The sequence below is a fragment of the Protopterus annectens genome, chromosome 5.part0 (genome assembly GCF_019279795.1).
Source record: "Protopterus annectens isolate FY-2018-M chromosome 5.part0, PAN1.0, whole genome shotgun sequence".
NCBI lineage: Eukaryota > Metazoa > Chordata > Ceratodontiformes > Protopteridae > Protopterus > Protopterus annectens.
Window position 1 is genome coordinate 1,747,211,196 of NC_056735.1, and position 19,242 is coordinate 1,747,230,437.

The window sequence follows — 19,242 nt, forward strand, 5'->3', positions numbered from 1 at the left end:
TAATCATCACTTTTAAAATTCTACATTACCCCACCAACACACCCACACTAAATAAACTCATAACTCCTTATAAAAATCTCACTTCACTTAGATCAGCCAACAAGTTACTAGTGACTACCTTGAAATCTCACAATAAATCAGGTGATTCCTTATTTGCAAACACTGTCGGTTCTTACTGGAATAAACTCCCCTCAGAATTGACCTCCCTAGGCTCATGTCATCTTTTCAAAAGACAAATGAAAACTCACCTAATAACTCACTGGCTCTGCCCCTGCTCTAATCCTGACTGACCTCAGCAAGTTTATTACTCTCCCCAATCTGCTCCTCTGTACTTTTGCTCTTTAGTTCTAACTTTAACTGACTTCCACAGTCCCTTTTATTATACCTCCACTCTTCTGTTCTTAGCTCTGTTTGACTCCCCTCTGACCACTCTGTTTTTTTTTTTTCTGTCTCTTACATCTATTAACTGACCTCCTATAATTCATACTACCCTTTTCATTTCTCACTATCTTTGTTTTTCCCCCTCTCCTATACCTACTGCCTCTTCCTTGCCTCACTATGTTCAGAAAACCTATACCTAACAGCAACTGTAACTTATCGTTTCCTTTCTCTTTACATCAATTCTGCCTCTTACCTATCTCTAACCTCTTAATATCTTTTACATTACTAACCTGCCTGTTTTAACACTATATTAACTACTTTTATGCTTTCAGCCAATACCTTTTTGTTGTTATTACTAGCTTCTATGGATATTGTTTTAACTATAAATTGTTGTTGATACTGAAGCATCTCTCCTCAGCCCCTGATTGAATTTTGATTGTCATCTAGTCAGATTTGTATATGAAAAAGGACTTCATTTGTATTTTGCCATATTATACTATATTAGTTTTAGTTGTATTTGTATAGCTAGACTATTAGTTACTTCATATATTGTAGTGTATTAGTCTGATAGTGGAGCTTTTCTCCTCGGGCCTCTGCTGAAAATGGACATGTATCCAGCCAGACTAGCCCGGTTAACAAATGTAAAATAAAATAAAATAAAAAATAAAAATAAAATCTACAGGAACTCCTTTCATCAAAATTTCTTTCCCAGGAGGAGCAGACAAAATCTTGTTGGGGCGGCTGGGAATCGGTTCCACTGAGTCAGGGTGTTCCCACACCTTTCGACAAATAAGGTCCAACAGTTCATCGAAGGGGGGAGAAACCCAGGAGGCGGAAGGTCGGACTCCGAAGGTAGTGAGGAAGACAGACTCCTCCTCAGACGGGGTTTTGGAGGGCCAGTCGGCTCCCTGTCTCAAAATCTCCAGGATGTCGGAGAATGAGACATCGTCTGACGACTTTGGGGACACCTCTGCATCATCGGGGTCAGTGTCTGAGGTGACAGACTCATCTGGAGAGTCTACGTGCTTCCTCTTGCACAGCTTTTCTGGGAGGCTCTTCAGGCAAGGACTCTGAAGGGCCCTCAGAAAGCAGGTGACCATGCATAGGGGTATCCTCAGGCCTTCGAGCCCCACTGCCTCCAGATAGGAGGGCATCAGAAGCTCTAGTCGCAGTGTCCGAAAAAGGAGTGGATGACTCGAGTGATGTCACCAAAGACATGGCCAGTGCGCTCCTCATGGCCTCGAAGGTGGGTCCACCTGAATCCGTGGAGCGACCTGTCTCCGAGACCATGATCGGAACAGGGGTTCCCCCAGCCGAAGCACCAAGAGGGAGACTCGGAGCCGAAGTCTGGAGCCCCGATGTATCCACCTTGGGTCCGACCGACGAAACCAGAGCGCCGAAACCATCAGATGGGACCGAAAGGGTTGGAGCAGAGGTCGGAACCGAAAAAGTCAAAGGGAGTTTCGGAGCCGACCCAAGGACCTCACCCGACTCAGAACACTCCGGCTCCGACGACACAGAGGTGGTCGGAGGAGGAATTATCGGAACCGACACAAGGACAGGCTCTGGAGCCGAGAATAATTTCGTTAATACTGGTGACTGGAGGAGCCTCTGTACCACCCTATCCAAATCAGACAACCTGGAGGACTTGGAGGACACAGAAGGCGGTAGAGAAGTCTTCTCCAAAGGATCCAATGCAAAGCTAGAAGAATGGCTCCAAATCGGTTCCAAGACAATTGGAGCCGAGATCGGCTCCAACACAACAGAAACCTCCTTCGGCTGCGAAGGCAGTGGAACCGAGGAAGCTTTCTTCGGTACAGACAGCATCTCCTGCGGCTCCGAGACCAATGGAGCCGAGGAAGGTGAAACCGTCTTCGATCTTTTCTCCGATGGCTCCGACGAACTGGACGGAGCCGGAGATCTCTTTTTTTTGTTTTAGATTTCCCGCTAGGGGGAGAAGACGCCAAAGCTTCTTCCAAGGCAGGTTTTAACAGGCCCTTGAGAATCTACTTATTTTTTCTCTCTTGCAAGACCCTGGAACTAAACGAATGACACACACTGCAGGACTCTTGCAAGTGTATAGTGCCCAAATAGTATACACAGATAGCATGGCCATCAGTTAAAGACATCTTATACGAACATTTAGCGCACTTTTTGAACCCAGAAGGCCTATGTTCCTTCTGATCTTTGCCTGACATTTGTAAAGCGACAGAAAAATGACCACGAAGGGAGGAAAAGGAATTCTAACTCAAACGCCCCTAAAAGAACAAAGGAGACACAAACAACAGGGCTAAGGCCCTCTAACTTAAACGGGCCTAGCCCGCCAAACACAAGTATACCACAACTACAATTAACAAAAAGGTCACAAAAAAACACCCAGACACAAAACGTAGTTATTAAAATAGCTTTTGGTTGGAAAATATTCCACAGAAAACTAAGTAAATAGTTCAATAAAATACTTAGCCACAGCCAAGCTCGAGACCACGTCTTCACTCAACAAGCAGCAAACGAGATCTGGGGGTTTGGGCGTGGTGCATCCTGGGATACAGGCTTAGCCCAGCCAATTATAGACTTCGTGCTAGTTACAGCGGCAGAGTTGGAGCCAATTCTCGGCTCCGAGCCCATCAGTAATGAATGTAGGCAAGATAGTACCACATTACATCAAGAAGTTATGTACTCACTATAACGTTCGATGTATGTAGTCCATCTCGTCTCCCATTCTTAGTCACGGGTTCGGAGCTGAATATCGGCTCAGACTCTGCCTTTTATTTACTAGATCGAAGTCTCTCATTGGCTGGGCTAAGCAGGTATCCCATGCTGCACTGCTCCATATCCCCAGATCTAGTTTGCTGCGGAACCAACAATCACACCTCATGCATAACAACCCAATAAGGTAGACCACTAACAAGGAGAATAGGAAAACCCAAACTACCATTGAAGGGTACCGTAGATCAATAACCTCCAAATCCTCCAGGAAGGGGGCAGGTGGGAGGGTACTTAAAAATGTGAGGTGAGATGGACTACATACATCGAACGTTATGGTGAGTACATAACTTCTTGACGTTATGTAGTCCAATCTCGCCTACATTCTTACTCGCGGGACAGCGTCCCCAGCACCTCTACCCTGGGAGGCTCAAATGAAGATATTCCTGAGGACTGTGGAACCAAAGGAAGCTCGACCCCTAGAAGCTACGTCCACAGTTTGTAACGAGTAAGAAAGGTATGCGGAGAAGCCCACGTGGCTACAGCACAAATATCATCCAAAGATAGTCTGGCATGGTATGCTATAGATGCAGAAACCGCCCTAGTAGAGTGAGCCTTGATGGGGAACGGTAGATTCTTTCTGCTGAAGAATAAATAAAGGAAATGCAATTTGAGATCCATCTAGAAATGGTAATCTTGGAAATAGGAGAACCCAGTTTATTTTCAGAGAAGGAAACAAATAATTGGTCATATTTTCTTAGGTGTTTGGTCCTGTGTAGTTAGAATCATAGTTGTCTGTGCACATCCAGTTGATGGAACCTAAACTCTGCCTTGTTCGAGAATTGAGGGAAGAACACTGGCAGCTCAATAGACTGATTGAGATTAACAGATGATGTCACTTTGGGGAGAAAGGACGGATTGGGTCTGAGAGAAACTCTGTCCTTGTGAAAAATTAAATACAGGGGTTTGATGGAGAGAGCTTGGATCTCGGACACCCGTCTGGCTGATGTGATGGCTATTAGAAAGGCTGTCTTCCATGACAAAAACTAACTTGCAGGTAGAAGCCGGCTCGAAAGGTGAGGAAGTAAGAGCCTGCAAAACAAAGTTTAGATCCCAAGGCATGATAGGGTCAGACACAGGAGGCCGGAGTAATAAGGTGCCCTTTAGAAAGGCCTTACAAAGTTTATGGGCCATAAGGTAAGGCTCATAGGAGGTATGAAAGTTTGAAATAGCCACCAGCTGGACTTTTATGGTAGCAGAGGCAGAGCCCTGCTGAAAGAGCATGGACAAGAAATCCAAGACACAGGGATTGGGGCTGTGAAAGGGTCAATTCCTTGGGCCTCAGCCCAAACAGAGAATCTCTTCCATTTGCTGGAGTAAATCTTCCTAGTCGAGGACTTATAAGACGATAAAATGTGCACCACCTCAGGTGAAAAACGATGAAGTCTGACTAACGAAGGAAGTGGAGTAGCCAGGCTGTCAACCTGAGGGTCCACAGGGAGGGATGGAACTGTCCCGACATATGTGTCAGTAGGTCTGGAATTGGGTCCAGAATCCAAGGAGTGTCCACCACGAATTGATGGAGAAAGGAGAACCAGACTTGGAGAGGCCAATGTGGGGCAATTAGAATCATCCTGCTTCCCAAGGAAATGGCTTTCTGAATCACTCTTAGTACCAGAGGAAACGGAGAAAGCGTAGAGCAGACCGGAGGGCCAATTGTGGACTAGAGCGTCCCTGGGTGACTCCCCCTGTGGGGGGGGATCAGGGTGAAGTAGTTGCTGCATTTGGCATTGAAGGGATTGGCAAACAGATCGCAGCAAGGCTGACCCCACCTGCTGAAAATCTGATCCGCAACCAGACGGTTCAGGGACCACTCGTAAGGCATCAGAATAGCTCTGCTCAGCCTGTCTGCTATCACACTGGCCTTCCCCGGAATGTGCGTTGCCACTAGAAACCATTGGGAAGACCCTGCCCACTGCCACACTCGCACTGCCTCTCTGCACAGGGGGGCAAGATCTGGCTCCTCCTTGTTTGTTTAGGTACCACACAACGGACATGTTGTCTGAGTGTATTGCAATCGTTCCCAGAGGAACAGAGCTCTAAAGTGCTCGCAACACCAATAACACCACTCTCCTCTCTAAGACGTTGATGTGAAGATGTACATCGTGATTTTGCCATGTGCCTTGGACCCTCCTGCCAAGATAATGCCCCCCCCCCCATCTGGGAGGCGTCCGTGGTCACTGTGGCGACAGGGGGACAAACTTTCACCTCGTTCAGATTGGTGGAGCACAGCCACCAACTGAGATCCTGTTTGCATCGGTCCGTGAGTAGGATCTGGTGGGAAAGGGGAAGTTTTTGGAGAGACCACTGGGCAAAGAGGAGCCACTGAAGAAGCCTCGTGTGTAATCTCGCTAGTGGCACTAGCATAATGGTACCCAGAAGCTGGGGAACCCATCTCGCCTGTACTTTCCTGAGGGGTAATAAAGCGTGAACCTGATTTTGTAATACTCAGATCCTTTCGTGCGGCAAAAAGGCCCGCATTTGAATGATGTCTAGCTCTGCGCCTATAAACGTGAGATGCTGTGAGGGCAGCAATGCAGATTTTTCCCAGTTCAATGTTATTCCTAGTTGTTGACAGAGGATAATGGTAGCAGCCCTGGCTTGGATGAGTAGATGCCTGGTAGGGGCGGTGAGGAGTCAGTCATCCAGGTACGGAAACACTTGGAATCCCTGACGTCTCAAGTGAGCTGTCACCACCGCCAAACACTTGAACACCCTGGGGGCTGTAGTGAGACCAAAGGGCAGGGCATGAAACTGAAAATGACTGGCGCCCAGCCGGAAGCGTAGGTGACTCCTGGATGCCCTGTCCATTTTGATATGATGGTAAGCATCCTTGAGGTGGATGGAGCACATCCATACTTCTTTTTCCAGCAACGGAAAGATTGACTGAAGGGTGACCATTCGGAACTTGGACTTCAGAACATAGTGGTTTAATCTGCTGAGATCTAGAATGGGTCTCGGGTCCCCTGTTCTTTTCGGCACCAAAAAGAGTCTTGAGTAAGTCCCTAATCCAATTTGGTCTGAGGGGACAGGTTGGATGACTCCCTTCATAAGCAGCTTTGAAACCTCTAGTGCTGCGTGATCCCTTTGACTGGGTGGAACGTCTGGGATTCTTCTGACTGGAGGGGGGTTGGACGAAAAGGGGATGACGTAACCTCCGGAAACTATTCGTAATACCCATCGATCCTGGGTGATGCTTTCCCAGGCTTCCGGGTACAACGATATGCGGCCCCCGACTGGCTCCGGAATAGCACAATCGGGCAACACATCAGGAACGATGGTAGGAAGAATTGTGAAAGGAATCACGGTCTACCGAGTTGCGGGGGCCTCCTCTGCCTCTAGGGCGGCATCTTCCAGAATAGCCTCCCCCTCCTCTGCCTTTGGAGGAGCACTCACCTTGTGCGGCCGGGAAAAACTTCTGTCATTTCTTGAACCACATCTTCCTCCCCTCTGAGCCTTGGGATAAGGTCTCGAGGGAAGGGAAAAACGGAACCCTACGGCAGACAGGGTCCTTCCCTCTTGCTCGCACCTGGTGAGGGTGTCTTTCACTTTGGTCCCAAAGAGAGAGGACCCATCAAAGGGGGCGTCAGTGAAAGAAGACTTGGAGTCCTCCGCAAAATGACACAGGTGCATCCAGGCTTGCCTCCTAAGGGCTACTCCTGAACTGGCTGCCCTACTTGCCCCCTCGGCTGCATATATGAGCCTCATGAACGAGTTGACAACAGAATTGAGGGTAGACACATGGGCTTAACAGTGTGCGCTATCGCCTCAGGTACGTTACCCGCTCAAGTATCTCCTAACTCCTTGAGGAGATCTCTCTGGAGCAGAGTAAAATGACACAGATAGTTCAGCGACCGTAGGGTGAAGGTAGCTGACGAGAGGGTACGCTTCCCGTACCGGTCCATGCTCCTAGACTCCTTGTTAAGAGGATGCACGGAGGAAGACTCTGCTACTTCCTGCTGTGTGGCCGCCGCCACCACCATGGCATCTACAGAAACCCCTTTTGACAAACCCTTATCCCTGGTGGGGCAGAAAAACTTATTGGGCCTTCGGGGTACAGGTTCCACCGAATCAGGATTCTCCCACACCCTTCAACAAATTAAATCCAAGAGCTCGAAGGGTGGACCCAGGAGGCGGAGGGTTGAGCGCCAAAGTTCAACACCCTTGAGGAATACAGACTCCTCCTCAGAGGGAGTTTTGGACGGCAAGCTGCCTCTCTGTCTCAATATCTCCAGGATTTCTGAGAAAGAGACGTCATCAGAGGATGACTTTGGGGACCCCACAGACTCCTCGAGGTCGGTATCAGAAGTGAGAGACTCATCCTGGGAGTCTATGTGCTTCCTCTTGCACGACTTCTTTCTAGGGGACTCCTCAGACAGACTCTGAGGGGCCTTCAAAGTTGAGGACCGCTCATGAGGGTATCCCCAGACCTTTGGGCTCTGCCATCGATGGATAGGGGGATGTCAGAGGCAGTAGCCAGGGTGGAAGGGGACGGAATAACCGATCCGGGTGATGTCACTGACGATCTGGCCAGTGCGCTCCGTATGGCCTCAAAGGCGGGTCCCCTCGAATCAGAGGACCGACCAGCCTCCGAAGCCATGACCGGGGTCAGGGTCCCTCGAGCCGATGCGCCAAGAGGGAGGCTCGGAACAGAAGGGGTCCAGAAGTATCCCCCTCGGGCCCGACTGAGGAAACCCGACTGCCGAACCCTGTGGATGGAGCTGACTGGGTCAGAGCAGATGCCGGCCCAGATAAACCCTTGCCGGTGCAAGAACATCACTCGGAGCGGAGCACTCCGGCTCCGAAGACAAGGAAGCGCTTGGAGGGGGAACCATCGACACAAGCATTGGGACAGGCTCCGGAACAGATTGAGTCGGAGCAGAGAATTTTGCTAACACCGGCGAATGCAGGAGCCTCTGTACCACCCTATCGACATCCAAATCAGAAAGCCTGGAGGATTTGGAGGACAGGGAGGGAGATTGGGATCTCCTCTCGGGAGAGCCATACTTAACACTGGGCGACAGGCTCTGAATGGGTTCCAATAAAACAGGACCCGACGCTGATTCCATTACTACAGATACCTCCTGCGAAGACAGTGGTGATGAGGAGGTAGAGTCCAGTTTAGAGATTTTGTCCAGAGGCTCCGAAGATACAGACGGAGCCGGAGATCTTTTCTTCGCCTTAGAAGCTTTAGACTTGGACAGAGAACTAGAAGTAGAGTCTAAAGACTCCTCGAACGAAGGTTTTAGAAGACCCTTCAATATAAGTTTATTTTTTTTCTAATAGAGCACCCTCGGACTGAAGGCGTGACAGAAGCTACAAGACTCTTGCAAATGAATTGCTCCTAGGCAATAAACACATACGGAGTGTCCATCTGTAATGGACATCTTGTAACTACACTTGGAACATTTTTTAAAACCAGAAGGTTTATGTTCCTTCTGATCCTTAGACATTGAACAAAATACCACAGAACGCAACTTAGTCTGAAGAAACAGCAAGGGCAGGTAAAGCGACCAATCACAGTGTACACAAACGGAACCAAAAACCTCTAAGTAAAACGGTTCTTACAATTACACTAAACACTTAATCACAAGGGAAACACTAAGAACAGGCTTAACCAAAACCAATGAAATGAAACTCCACACAGGAAGGAGGACTAGGACCTCTAATTCAAACGGGCCTAGCCCACCGGAACAGTGAGGGATACAAACTACACAAAAAATAATACACTGCACACACGCAACAAGAAGAAATAGCTATTAAAACAGCTTTTGTGTTTAAACAACTAGAATTTTTCGAGAGAAACTGAAAAAAATAAGGTAGTTAGCCACAGCCAAGCGAGACCATATCCTAGCTCCACGAGCGGCAAACAAGATCTGGGGATATGGAGCAGTACAGCATGGTATACCTGCTTAGCCCAGCCAATGAGAGACTTCGAGCTAGTAAATAAAAGTTGGCAGAGTCAGAGCAGATATTCGGCTCCAAACCCGTGAGTAAGAATGTAGGCGAGATTGGACTACGTAACATTTCCTTCATCTACAAGCAAATACACTACATAGGTTGTATAGGATAGATAAGTGCAGTTAAGTCCCAGCAAAGAAAAGGGGGATGGTGGGTGGGTAACCTGGACTGCAACAGTGAATACACTCTAACATCTACATTTATGGTAGGTACACAAAGTACAGTTTTGTACCTACCATAAATGTAGACGTTAGAGTGTATACACTGCTGCAGTCATTACACTTGGGTTATCCTGCCGTCAAGCGGTTTCCCAGTCAGCCTGAGTTCCAAAGTCTTGGTCTGGCGTCGGTTGCTGTCACTTCTTCCGTGACATCAGTGCGACAGGGGTATACAAGATGCAGCAGATGCCATTTTCTTCAGTTTTTCTTGCCCCAGATGTCAGGTGCCCCCAAAAAGGTAGGCAATTCAAATTGCTAATAAAACATACATAAGAAAAGCAAACAACTTTCAGTTACCAGCAAATACTCCCCATAGGTAGTAAAGGGTAGAAGACATAGGTATGTACCAGCAAGTAAGAGGGGAAGGAGGGAGGGTAACCTGGACTGCAGCAGTGTATACACTCGAACATCTACATTTATGGTAGGTAAAAAACTGTATTATGTTCATAGTGTTACACTGCTGCAGTCATTACACTTGGGTAGAATCCCAAAGCTGAGGTAGGGTGGCTGGTTCTATAAGGCATATGGGGTGGCTATAAGGCCCTGCAGCACTGCAGTGGCAAATCTAGCTCTGGATTTAGAGTATAGAGGCAGATGGTAATGCCTGGTGAAGGTATGTACAGAACTCCCAAATTGCTGCTTCCAAAATGTCCTTGGTAGGTACTCCTCTGAGTTCGGCAGTTGAAGTGGCTGTTGCCCTGGTGGAGTGAGATCTAATGCTGTTAGGTACAGGTTTCCCATGGTGTATACAGCAGAAATGTATACAGTGTCCTATCCATTTTGAAATAGTCTGTTTTGAAATGGCTTTTCCCTGTGCTCCTGCAGCATATGCTGCCAATAATTGCTCAGTTTTTTCTGAAAGCTTTGGTTTTGTCCAAATAAAAGCGCAACTGCCTGTGTATGTCCAAAGAATGCAGAAGTCTCTTCCCATTCTTCTGTGGATTTGGATAAAAAGTTGGCAAGTGAATAGTTTGGTTTAGAGCCACATTTGATACCACCTTTGGCATAAAAGTAGAGTTTGTTCTTTAAGACACCCTGTCTTGGTGGAAAATGATGAAAGGTTCCACTGCCATTAGTGCCTGTAATTCTGAAACTCTTCGTGCTGATGTTATTGCCAGGAGCAGAGCAGTTTTCCAAGAGATGTATTTTAAATCTGCTGTGTTAGCTGGCTCAAAAGGAGGCAAAGTTAATTTTTCCAACACAAAGTTGAGGTCCCAAGTTGGAGTAGGTGCTGTACAGGGCAGCCTTATGTTTTTAGCCCCTCTGAGGTACCGTTTTAGCAAGGGATTTGAGAAAATTGGTGGATCCATGTTGTAATGAGCAGAGATGGCAGAGGTGTGTACCGTGATGGATGAAAAGGAGAGGCCTTTGTCCAGCATCTCAGTTAAATATCGTAGTATCTGAGAAATATTTGGGACAAGAGGGCCAAGGCTGTGAGCCTGGTTCCAGGCACAGAATCTCTTCCATTTATCCGAATAGGCTTTCCTGGTACTAGGCCTTCTGGCCTCCAGAATGACATCCATAACAGCTTTGGAGAGAGGCATTGGTTGCTTGACTAAGGAATCTTCCATGCAGCCAGGTTTAAAGTCTTTAGCTGGATGTGAAGTATCTGATTGTGCTGAGTCAGATGTGGGATTTGAGGCAAAATCCAGGCTGGTCCTTGTGTTGAGTTCTTTAAGATTGGGTACCAGTGCTGGCATGGCCAGTCTGGGGCAATCAGGATCATCTTTGGCTCTTATTGCCTGGCTTTTACGAGTACCTTTGGAAGCAGAGGAAGTGGTGGGAAAGCATATACTTGTAGGTGTTACAGCTGAATGAGAGGGCATCCACTTTCCATGCTTGTGGGTGGTAAGTCCTTGTGCAGAATTTCTGTAGCTGGCAGTTCATTGGGGATGCAAACAGATCTATGTCCGGGCTCCACTATTTTTGTTATCATTCTGAATATTTGTTGATTCAATTCCCATTCGTGGGGATCCATGATGTTTCTGCTTAAGTCGTCTGCCAGTGTGTTTTTCTCTCCTGGCAGGAATTGTGCTTGCAGATGAACTTGATAGGTTAGAGTTGTGTTCCACAAGGTCATGGCTTGTCTGCAGAGGGGATAAGAGTGAGTGCCCCCTTGCTTGTTATGTACCACATAACTGTGGTGCTGTCTGTCTTTAGTAGTAGTTGTCCTGGATGCAGAAGGTCCTTGAAAGCTATAAGGGCATTTCGTACAGCTAGCATCTCTTTTTGACTGATGTGAAGATGCCTTTGTTCTGCGGGCCACTTGCCCTGAATATATTGAGTCAGTTGTCCTTGCTTGTATGCCGTGAGATAAGCCAAGCCATCTGGGCCATTGTATTCAAGCTGGCACCCAGAAATAAGTGAGGGCACTTAATAACTTTATTACAAACGCCAGATGCTTTAGAAGAATGTCCTTGCTTTCTGAATCAGGCAGTCATCCAGGTACAGATAAATTTGAATTACTTTCTGTCTGCAAAATGCAATTACTGGTGCCAGGCACTTTGTGAAGACCCTGGGTGCAGTAGATAAGCCAAAGGGCAGTGCAGAGAATTGGTAGTGCATTGAACCAGCTATGAATCTGAGGTATCTTGTGCAGTTTTGTCTGATAGGGACATGCAGGTATGCCTCCTTGAGGTCCAAGGTTACGAGCCAAGCTTTCTTGCTCAGCATGGGAAGAAGCTGCTGTAGTGTCAACATTTTGAATTTTGGAACATCCAGGTAAGTGTTAGAGAAGAAAGATCCAGATGGGCCTCCAGGCTTTGTCCTTTCTGAGAACCAGAAAGAGTCTTGAGTAAAATACTTGTCCTTGCTCCTGTGGTGGTACCTTTTGAATAGCTCTCATGTCCATGAGTACTATAATTTGTTTTTGAGCCTCTGCCCATTGATTTGGTGGCAGATTTGGGATTCCTTTTAACCTTGGCAGAGTATGAAAGTGGAACCTGTAACCCTGAGATACAATGTTGAGAACCCATTTGTCTTTGGTGATCACACGCCAATTGTGATAGGAAAGTGCCACTTTTCCTCCCAAGGGGGCTGCCAAGAGAGAACAGCTTGGCAGCTGTAGTGGGAAGTCATTGGGGCTGTTTTTTATATATGGTTGGGGCCTGTCTTCCCCTTCTTTCTGGGCTGATGCACCCCATTGTCGAGGCCTGTAAGGACCTTGTGGCTGACCTCTACCTCTTGGACTTCTGTATCTGCCCATTTGAGGTCTGTCTGTAACTGGAAAGGACCAATTAATTGTTGGCCAATATCTGCTAAATCGAGGAGGCTGAACTTGTAAGAAATCCTTCGCCGTTTGCATAGATTTTGCCTTATCCTCCATTTTCTTTAATACCTCTTCTGCCTTAACTCCAAATAACACATCCTGCTGCAAAGGTGCATCCAATAATTTTGCTTTAACATGATCTGGTAACGTACGTTCTTTTAACCAAGCATGTCTTCTAATGACAGAACCTGTAACTGTTACTCTACAGGAGGCCTCTAAAGAATCAAAACCACATTGCAAAGTATGTTTTCCCACTTGTTCAGCTGTATGCAATAAATCCTGCATTTCCTTAAAATTAGGAAGATCCGAGTCTGGAAGCATTTTTTGTTTCAACTGAGACATCAAATATTGCTGATATTTTTGCGTGTGAAACTGGCAATTTAAGGCCCTCACTGCTCGCGGTGGTGGTGCTGCGGTAGCATTGTCGCCTCACAGTAAGACGCTGTCCGGTTCAATTCTCAGCTAGAGCGTCTTCTGCGTGGAGACATGCGTGAATGGGCGTACCTTCGTTGAAGGTTGTGTCAGGCCTGGCAAACCGGTACGTAAAAATCAACTTGCCAATCATTAGCGGACCGGAGTTCCACTGTGGTGACCCCTAACCGGGAAAATCCGAAAGACACAATTGCTAAAGTTGCAGATGTATATACTTTCTTCCCCCATCTGTCTAATAGTCTGGAATCTCTGTCAGAGGGGACTGGATTCTTTGCTGATGAGGCCTTAACCCCTTTGGGGCCCTAAGAAATAGTTTCAGGGTCAGCAAAGTACAGTTTTGTACCTCTCATAAATGTAGATGTTGAGTGTATATACTGCTGCAGTCATCACACTTGGGTTATCCTGCCATCTTGGTCCAGCGTCGGTTGTCGTCGCGTCTTCCCTGACGTCAGTGCGACAGGGGTATAAAAGAGGCAGCCGACGCAATTTTCTTCAGTTTTTCTTGCCCCAGATGCCAGGTGTCCCCAAGTAGGAAGGCAATCCAAATAACTATGCAAAAATACCTTAGTAGATAAACAATAGTACTAGCTGTTAATAAATACACCAAATAGACATCCATCCAACTGACTGATGTACATGGAGTTATAAGTAACACCCTGGAATGTAGAGGGGATGGTGGGAGGGTAACCTGGACTGCAGCTGTATATACACTCGAACATCTACATTTATGGTAGGTACAAAACTGTACTATGTTCATCGTGTTATACTGCTGCAGTCATCACACTTGGGTCGAATCCCAAAGCTATGGATGGGTGGCTGGTACTAAACTGGGTTAGGCGAAGCTAGGATGCCCTGCAGAACTGCAGTGGCAAAACCAGCTCTGGTTTTTGAGTATAATGGAAGGTGGTAGAGCTTGGTAAAGGTGTGCACTGAACTCCAAGTATGTCCTTGGTTGGAACCCCCCTGAGAAAGGCTGCTGAGGTTGCTGTAGCCCTGGTAGAATATGACCTAATATTAACAGGCACTGCTTTCCCATGGTGTGGTCTGGGCCTACGCATGGGATACAATAAGAATGGAATGCTTCCCACAAAAAATACAGTTATTAGCTTTTACTGACATCGGTCTGGAGCAAGAAAAAGTTTCCCCAACGGGGTACTTAGCTTTGTAGAAGACTTCAGTTCTGGATTTGGAATGAAAATCTCAGGAGTCCGCCGACCGGCACTTGCGAACTGCTTTTGCTTTGGGCTATGAATCTGAGGTATCTTCTGCAAGATTGTCTGATTGGGACATGAAGGTATGCCTCTTTTAGGTCCAAAGTTACGAGTCCAGCCTTCTTGCCCAGCATGGGCAGTAGCTGCTGTAGAGTCAACATCTTGAATTTTGGAACTTCCAGAAACGTATTTAGTACAGACAGGTCCAGTATTGGTCTCAAGGTTTTGTCCTTTCTGGGCACTAGGAAAAGTCTGGAGTAAAATCCTTGCCCCTGCTCTTGTTGTGGTACTTGCTGAATGGCCCTTATGTCCATGAGGGCTGTAATTTGTTTTTGTGCCTCTGCCCATTGATTGTGTGGCAGGTCTGGCATACCTTTTGACCTTGGTAGGGTGTGAAAATGGAACCTGTAGCCTTGAGACACTATATGTTCAGGACCCATTTGTCTTGGGTAACCCTTTGCCAATTTGATGAAAAAAGTGCTAGTTTTCCCCCTAAGGGGGCTGCCAAAAGAAAAGTGCTTGGATCTGGCAGAGGAAAGTCATTGGGACTGTTTCCTGTAAGGTTGTGATTTGTCTTCTCCACTTTTGGAGGTAGGAGCACCCCATTGTTTAGGCCTGTATGAGCCTTGGGGCTGAGATCTGCCTCTGGGACGCCTGTATCTACCTCTTTGTGGTCTGTTTGACACTGGAAAGGACCAATTTTTAGAAGGCCAGTTCCTGTTAACCTGGGTGGCTGTACCTGTAAGAAAATCCTTGACTGTCTGCATGGATTTTGCTTTATCCTCCATTTTTTTCAACACCTCTTCTACTTTAGTACCAAACAGAGTATCATGCTGTAATGGTGCATCTAATAATTTTGCTTTAACATGATCAGGCAGATTCTGTTCCTTTAACCAAGCATGCCTTCTAAACAGAACCTGTAACAGCGGTCCTGCAAGAGGCCTCCAGTGAATCATAACCACATTGCAAAGTATGCTTTCCCACTTGTTCAGCTGCATGCAATAAATCCTGCAATTCCTTGCTCTCTGAACATTCAGTATTTGTCAACAATTTCTGTTTAAGCAGTGACATTAAATATTGCTGATATTTAGGCATATGAAACTGACAATTTAAAGCCCTTACAGCCAAGGTAGCAGAAGTGCAAACTTTTTCCCCCATCTGTCTAGAGCCCTAGAAGCCCTATCAGAGGGGACAGGGTTTTTTTGCAGTGGAAGCTTTAACCCCTTTGGGACCCTGAGATATAGTTTCTGGGTCAGCAGCTGGGTTTTTATGTAAGAATTTATGAAAATCCGGGACCCTGTAGTATCTGTCTGGCTTAGCAGGTGCAGAGGGTAGAGAAGCAGGGGACAGGCAGGACTCTGAAAATACATCATCTACAATGTCTAGAACATGTGGAATAGCAAAGGGGTCTGTGCTGAGGAAGTAGCAGAAAATCTCTGAGCCTTTTCTTAGATTCAGAAAAATCTTGGCTCTCCCAGTGGAAATGCTCCCTCATGATATGCAGGGTTTCCCCAGAAGAATAATCCTCAGGAGGAGAGGCTGAAGGAATGGATTCTTCAGCATCAGAATCCTCATAGGGAAGTATAAAATAATCCTTTTCAGAAGAGGAATCAGAGAAAATAGAAATCTGATCAAAAGAATCATACTCTGCCTCTTGCCTAGGCCTCTTATCAGGAGGGGGATGGGAGTCCCTGATCAAAGTAATTATGTCTTCGGCCATTTTGAGCATGTGTTTTTTAGGCATGGAAATCTGAGTAGGAGAATGCTGTACTTGTTTCTTTGTCTTTAGAGCTGCTTTAGTCTTTGAAGCTGAAGATGGCTTAATATATAGTTGGGTAGGTCTGAAAACATCCTCAGAGAAGCCGATGCCTGCTCAGCGGCTCAGGACCCATCTGAGGGAATGACTTCAGAGTGTCCAATACCTTGAGTATCCAGAGGCCCAGTCGACTCCATGTGGGAGTCGGAAACGGCCTGTGGCTCTGAGGTAGTGGGCGCCAGGGGCTGCGAAAGCACCTCACTGAGGACCGGCAAACCGTCGACTGGCCTAGCAGAGGCCTAGTCAGTTTTGGACCTTGGTTGCCTAACCTTTTCCTTGTCCTTGCGTTTTTTGTAAACTCCGGTTGTCGGCTGTTCCGACGGCATTATACAATTAAATCTTCATCCAAAGTAATGAAATGTAAAATCGAACAGATGCTTAATAGTGCGTTGGTTAAATCTAGCACAAAACCAACAGCTAGAAACGGTGTGTTCAGGGCCTAGGCAGGGAATACAGTAAGAGTGAAAATCCTTATGAGGTATTTGCTTCCCACAAGAAATACAATTGTTAACTTTCTCTGACATCGGTCTGGAGCAAGAAAAAAAAGTTTCCCCAACGGGGTACTTAGCTTTAATTAAGACTTTGGTTCTGAAATTCGGATTTGAAAATCTCAGGAGTCGGCTGACTGGCACTTGCCAACTGCTTTTGCTTCGGGCACCGCGCGGCAAGAAAGACTGAAGAAAATGGCGTCAGCTGCATCTTTTATACCTCTGGCGCACTGACGTCAGGGAAGAGGCGACAGCAACCGACGCCGGACCTAGACTTTGGAATTCTGGCAGACTGAGGGTAGCCTGATAGCAGGATAATCCAAGAGTAATGACTGCAACAGTGAAACACGATGAACATCCTCCATCCCCATACAACCAACCCTCCTGCACATGTACCCACTCTCTTACACCCTCTCACAACCAAACACCCTTACATATATACACACACCCCCAAACCCCTCCCTACCACACGCACCCTCGCGTGCGCACACAGACTCAGTCTCCCACGCGCGCACACAGGCTCCGTCTCCCACGTGCGCACACAGACTCTCAGTCTCCCACGCGCGCACACACATACCCTCTCTCCCTCTCACACACACCCTCCATCTCTGTCACACACACATCTGCCTTCCCTTCCTTACACACACACCCCCCTCACTCTCACATCCACACCCACCCACTCTTCCCATTTCTTTGTTGGTCAAACCTTCAAACATTGTTTGGCCTCCTGGAAAAGAAACAAGGAAAAAAAACTGTTAAGTGCAAGGCACACGCGGGAAATCACTTATGCTGTTTGATTACTACCTCACTTTTAATAATTTAGTTTCATCTATTTAATGACCAGAAAGGTCCAAATGGGCAATAATCCAATGTTACTGGAGACCAGGGAAGAAAAGCACCACATTAAAATTAACAAAACCTTTACAAGCAATGCAGAAATTACATGGATGTCACATCAGCTTTATATTAAAAAAGAGTTCAAACAGTTCAAAAACTGCATGAATTTTGCATGAGAAAAAATTAATCTTGATTAAATAAAGGGAAAGTATTTTTAAAATATACATACACAACAGTTTGCTTTCTCTTCCATGTCAGTTGTTCCCTAACAAGTAGTCTGACCTGCTACAAGCAATCTATAAAGCACAAGGATTTGACTAAGCTTCATTAAACTTGCAAACTTGCTAGCTTCTTAGCAAGTGATCACTGGGACTAAACTGAGAATGTACAGAGTTCTACACCACTGAAAGAACAAAAAAATAATTTGCCTGATGAAAAAGAAGAAAAAAAATGCACTGCCTTACCACTATGTTTCTTAAAAACAGAAAAGAAATGCTCAAACATTAACTTTTCAAACATTTAATCTGCTGCTATTTGAACAAATCATAACTCACGTTGAAAATTCTGACGTGAAAGGTTTAACATTAAACAATGCCATTTTATTAGCTCAAAGGAACAGAAACCCTGCACATCATACTTTTTATACAAGTATTTTAATCATCCGAAAACAAAATCTAATTTTGAATTCAACTTACTTTCTTATATTCCAAATAATAATTCTGGTGCCTTTCTTTCCCAAAATTGCATCAAGCTCTGCTAGTAGATCTTTTTCTGTGCTGAAAAGAGAATACTTCAATAGTGCCTTCAGGCTTGCTTGCGACTCTGGTGTGCAAATAATTTTTCGTAAAGCTTGAGTTAAAGATACTGCTAACAACAGAGATCAGTCGGCAAAATGAAGGTCAGTAATCAAATAAAATTAACTAGAAACAGTAGTTCAGCCAAAGAGAAGAACAGCAGAAAAGTTGTATTAAAAAAAAAAAAAAAGGCAAGTTTTGGAAAGCAAAACTGCTGCTACAAAACAATTCCATGCCAAATCACACTACATTTACATCAATTATTAAACTAAGATGCCATAGCTACTGCAGTCAGACAAGAACATGCACTCCATCTGCTGAGTTTCTACACAGTCCTACAATGAAGAATTACACTTGGGAAATTTTGTCCTAAGCTTACATGAACAGCTCTTCGAACTTCTCAACCTATAGTCAACAGTGTTATACCTACCTTACATCCACTACAGAATTCTTGCAAGCACCTGATAACTTTCACACAACTCCTCAGTAGCCCTGTATCAAGTAAGGATAAAGCCTTAACTGTGACACTAAAGGTTCACATACAAGTAGCAGGTTAAGCCGCTAGAACAGCTGGTGGAAAAAGGACATAATTGGATGCTGGTTTATCTGCCCCAGGGGAAAAAGAATGGGGTTTCACTAAAGAACCATCTCCTGGTGGAGAGCAGCAAGAGTGCACTAAAAATAGCAAGGACAGTCTAGATATGCAAAGCACAGCAGCAAAAGCAAGTCCCATACATCACACTAAAAACTAGCATTTTATGCACTATAGACAGCTGTTATGTGGAAGCCTTCTGAAAGATTCAATGACATCCCATACAGAAGCTGGGAGATAGGTGAAACAGTAGGTCAAGCAGCATTATTCAGGGTCTGAAGACTGATGTTCCTACAACCACAAGACATTTGCTAAACTTGCACAGAGTCTTCTTGCAGCATCCATTCTGATCACATAGTACAGTTGTGTACACTTAACATAAATGTAGATATTAGAGTTTATTCACGGTTGCAGTAATCACATTTGGGTCATCCCTGCCAGGGTAGCTCTCAGCCGGCCCGAATACCAGAGACTTGGTATT

At 45.9% G+C, this 19,242-nt stretch overlaps 1 protein-coding gene across 1 annotated transcript in view; it reads right to left on the reverse strand.

The window, feature by feature from the left end:
- Positions 1-19,242, reverse strand: part of MORC3 (MORC family CW-type zinc finger 3) — a 2,525,474-nt gene that overhangs the window by 2,054,263 nt on the left and 451,969 nt on the right. The window contains exon 3 of the mRNA XM_044071548.1: positions 18,071-18,218. Coding sequence (XP_043927483.1) covers positions 18,071-18,218 — 148 coding nt within the window. The remainder of the gene's footprint in view (positions 1-18,070; positions 18,219-19,242) is intronic.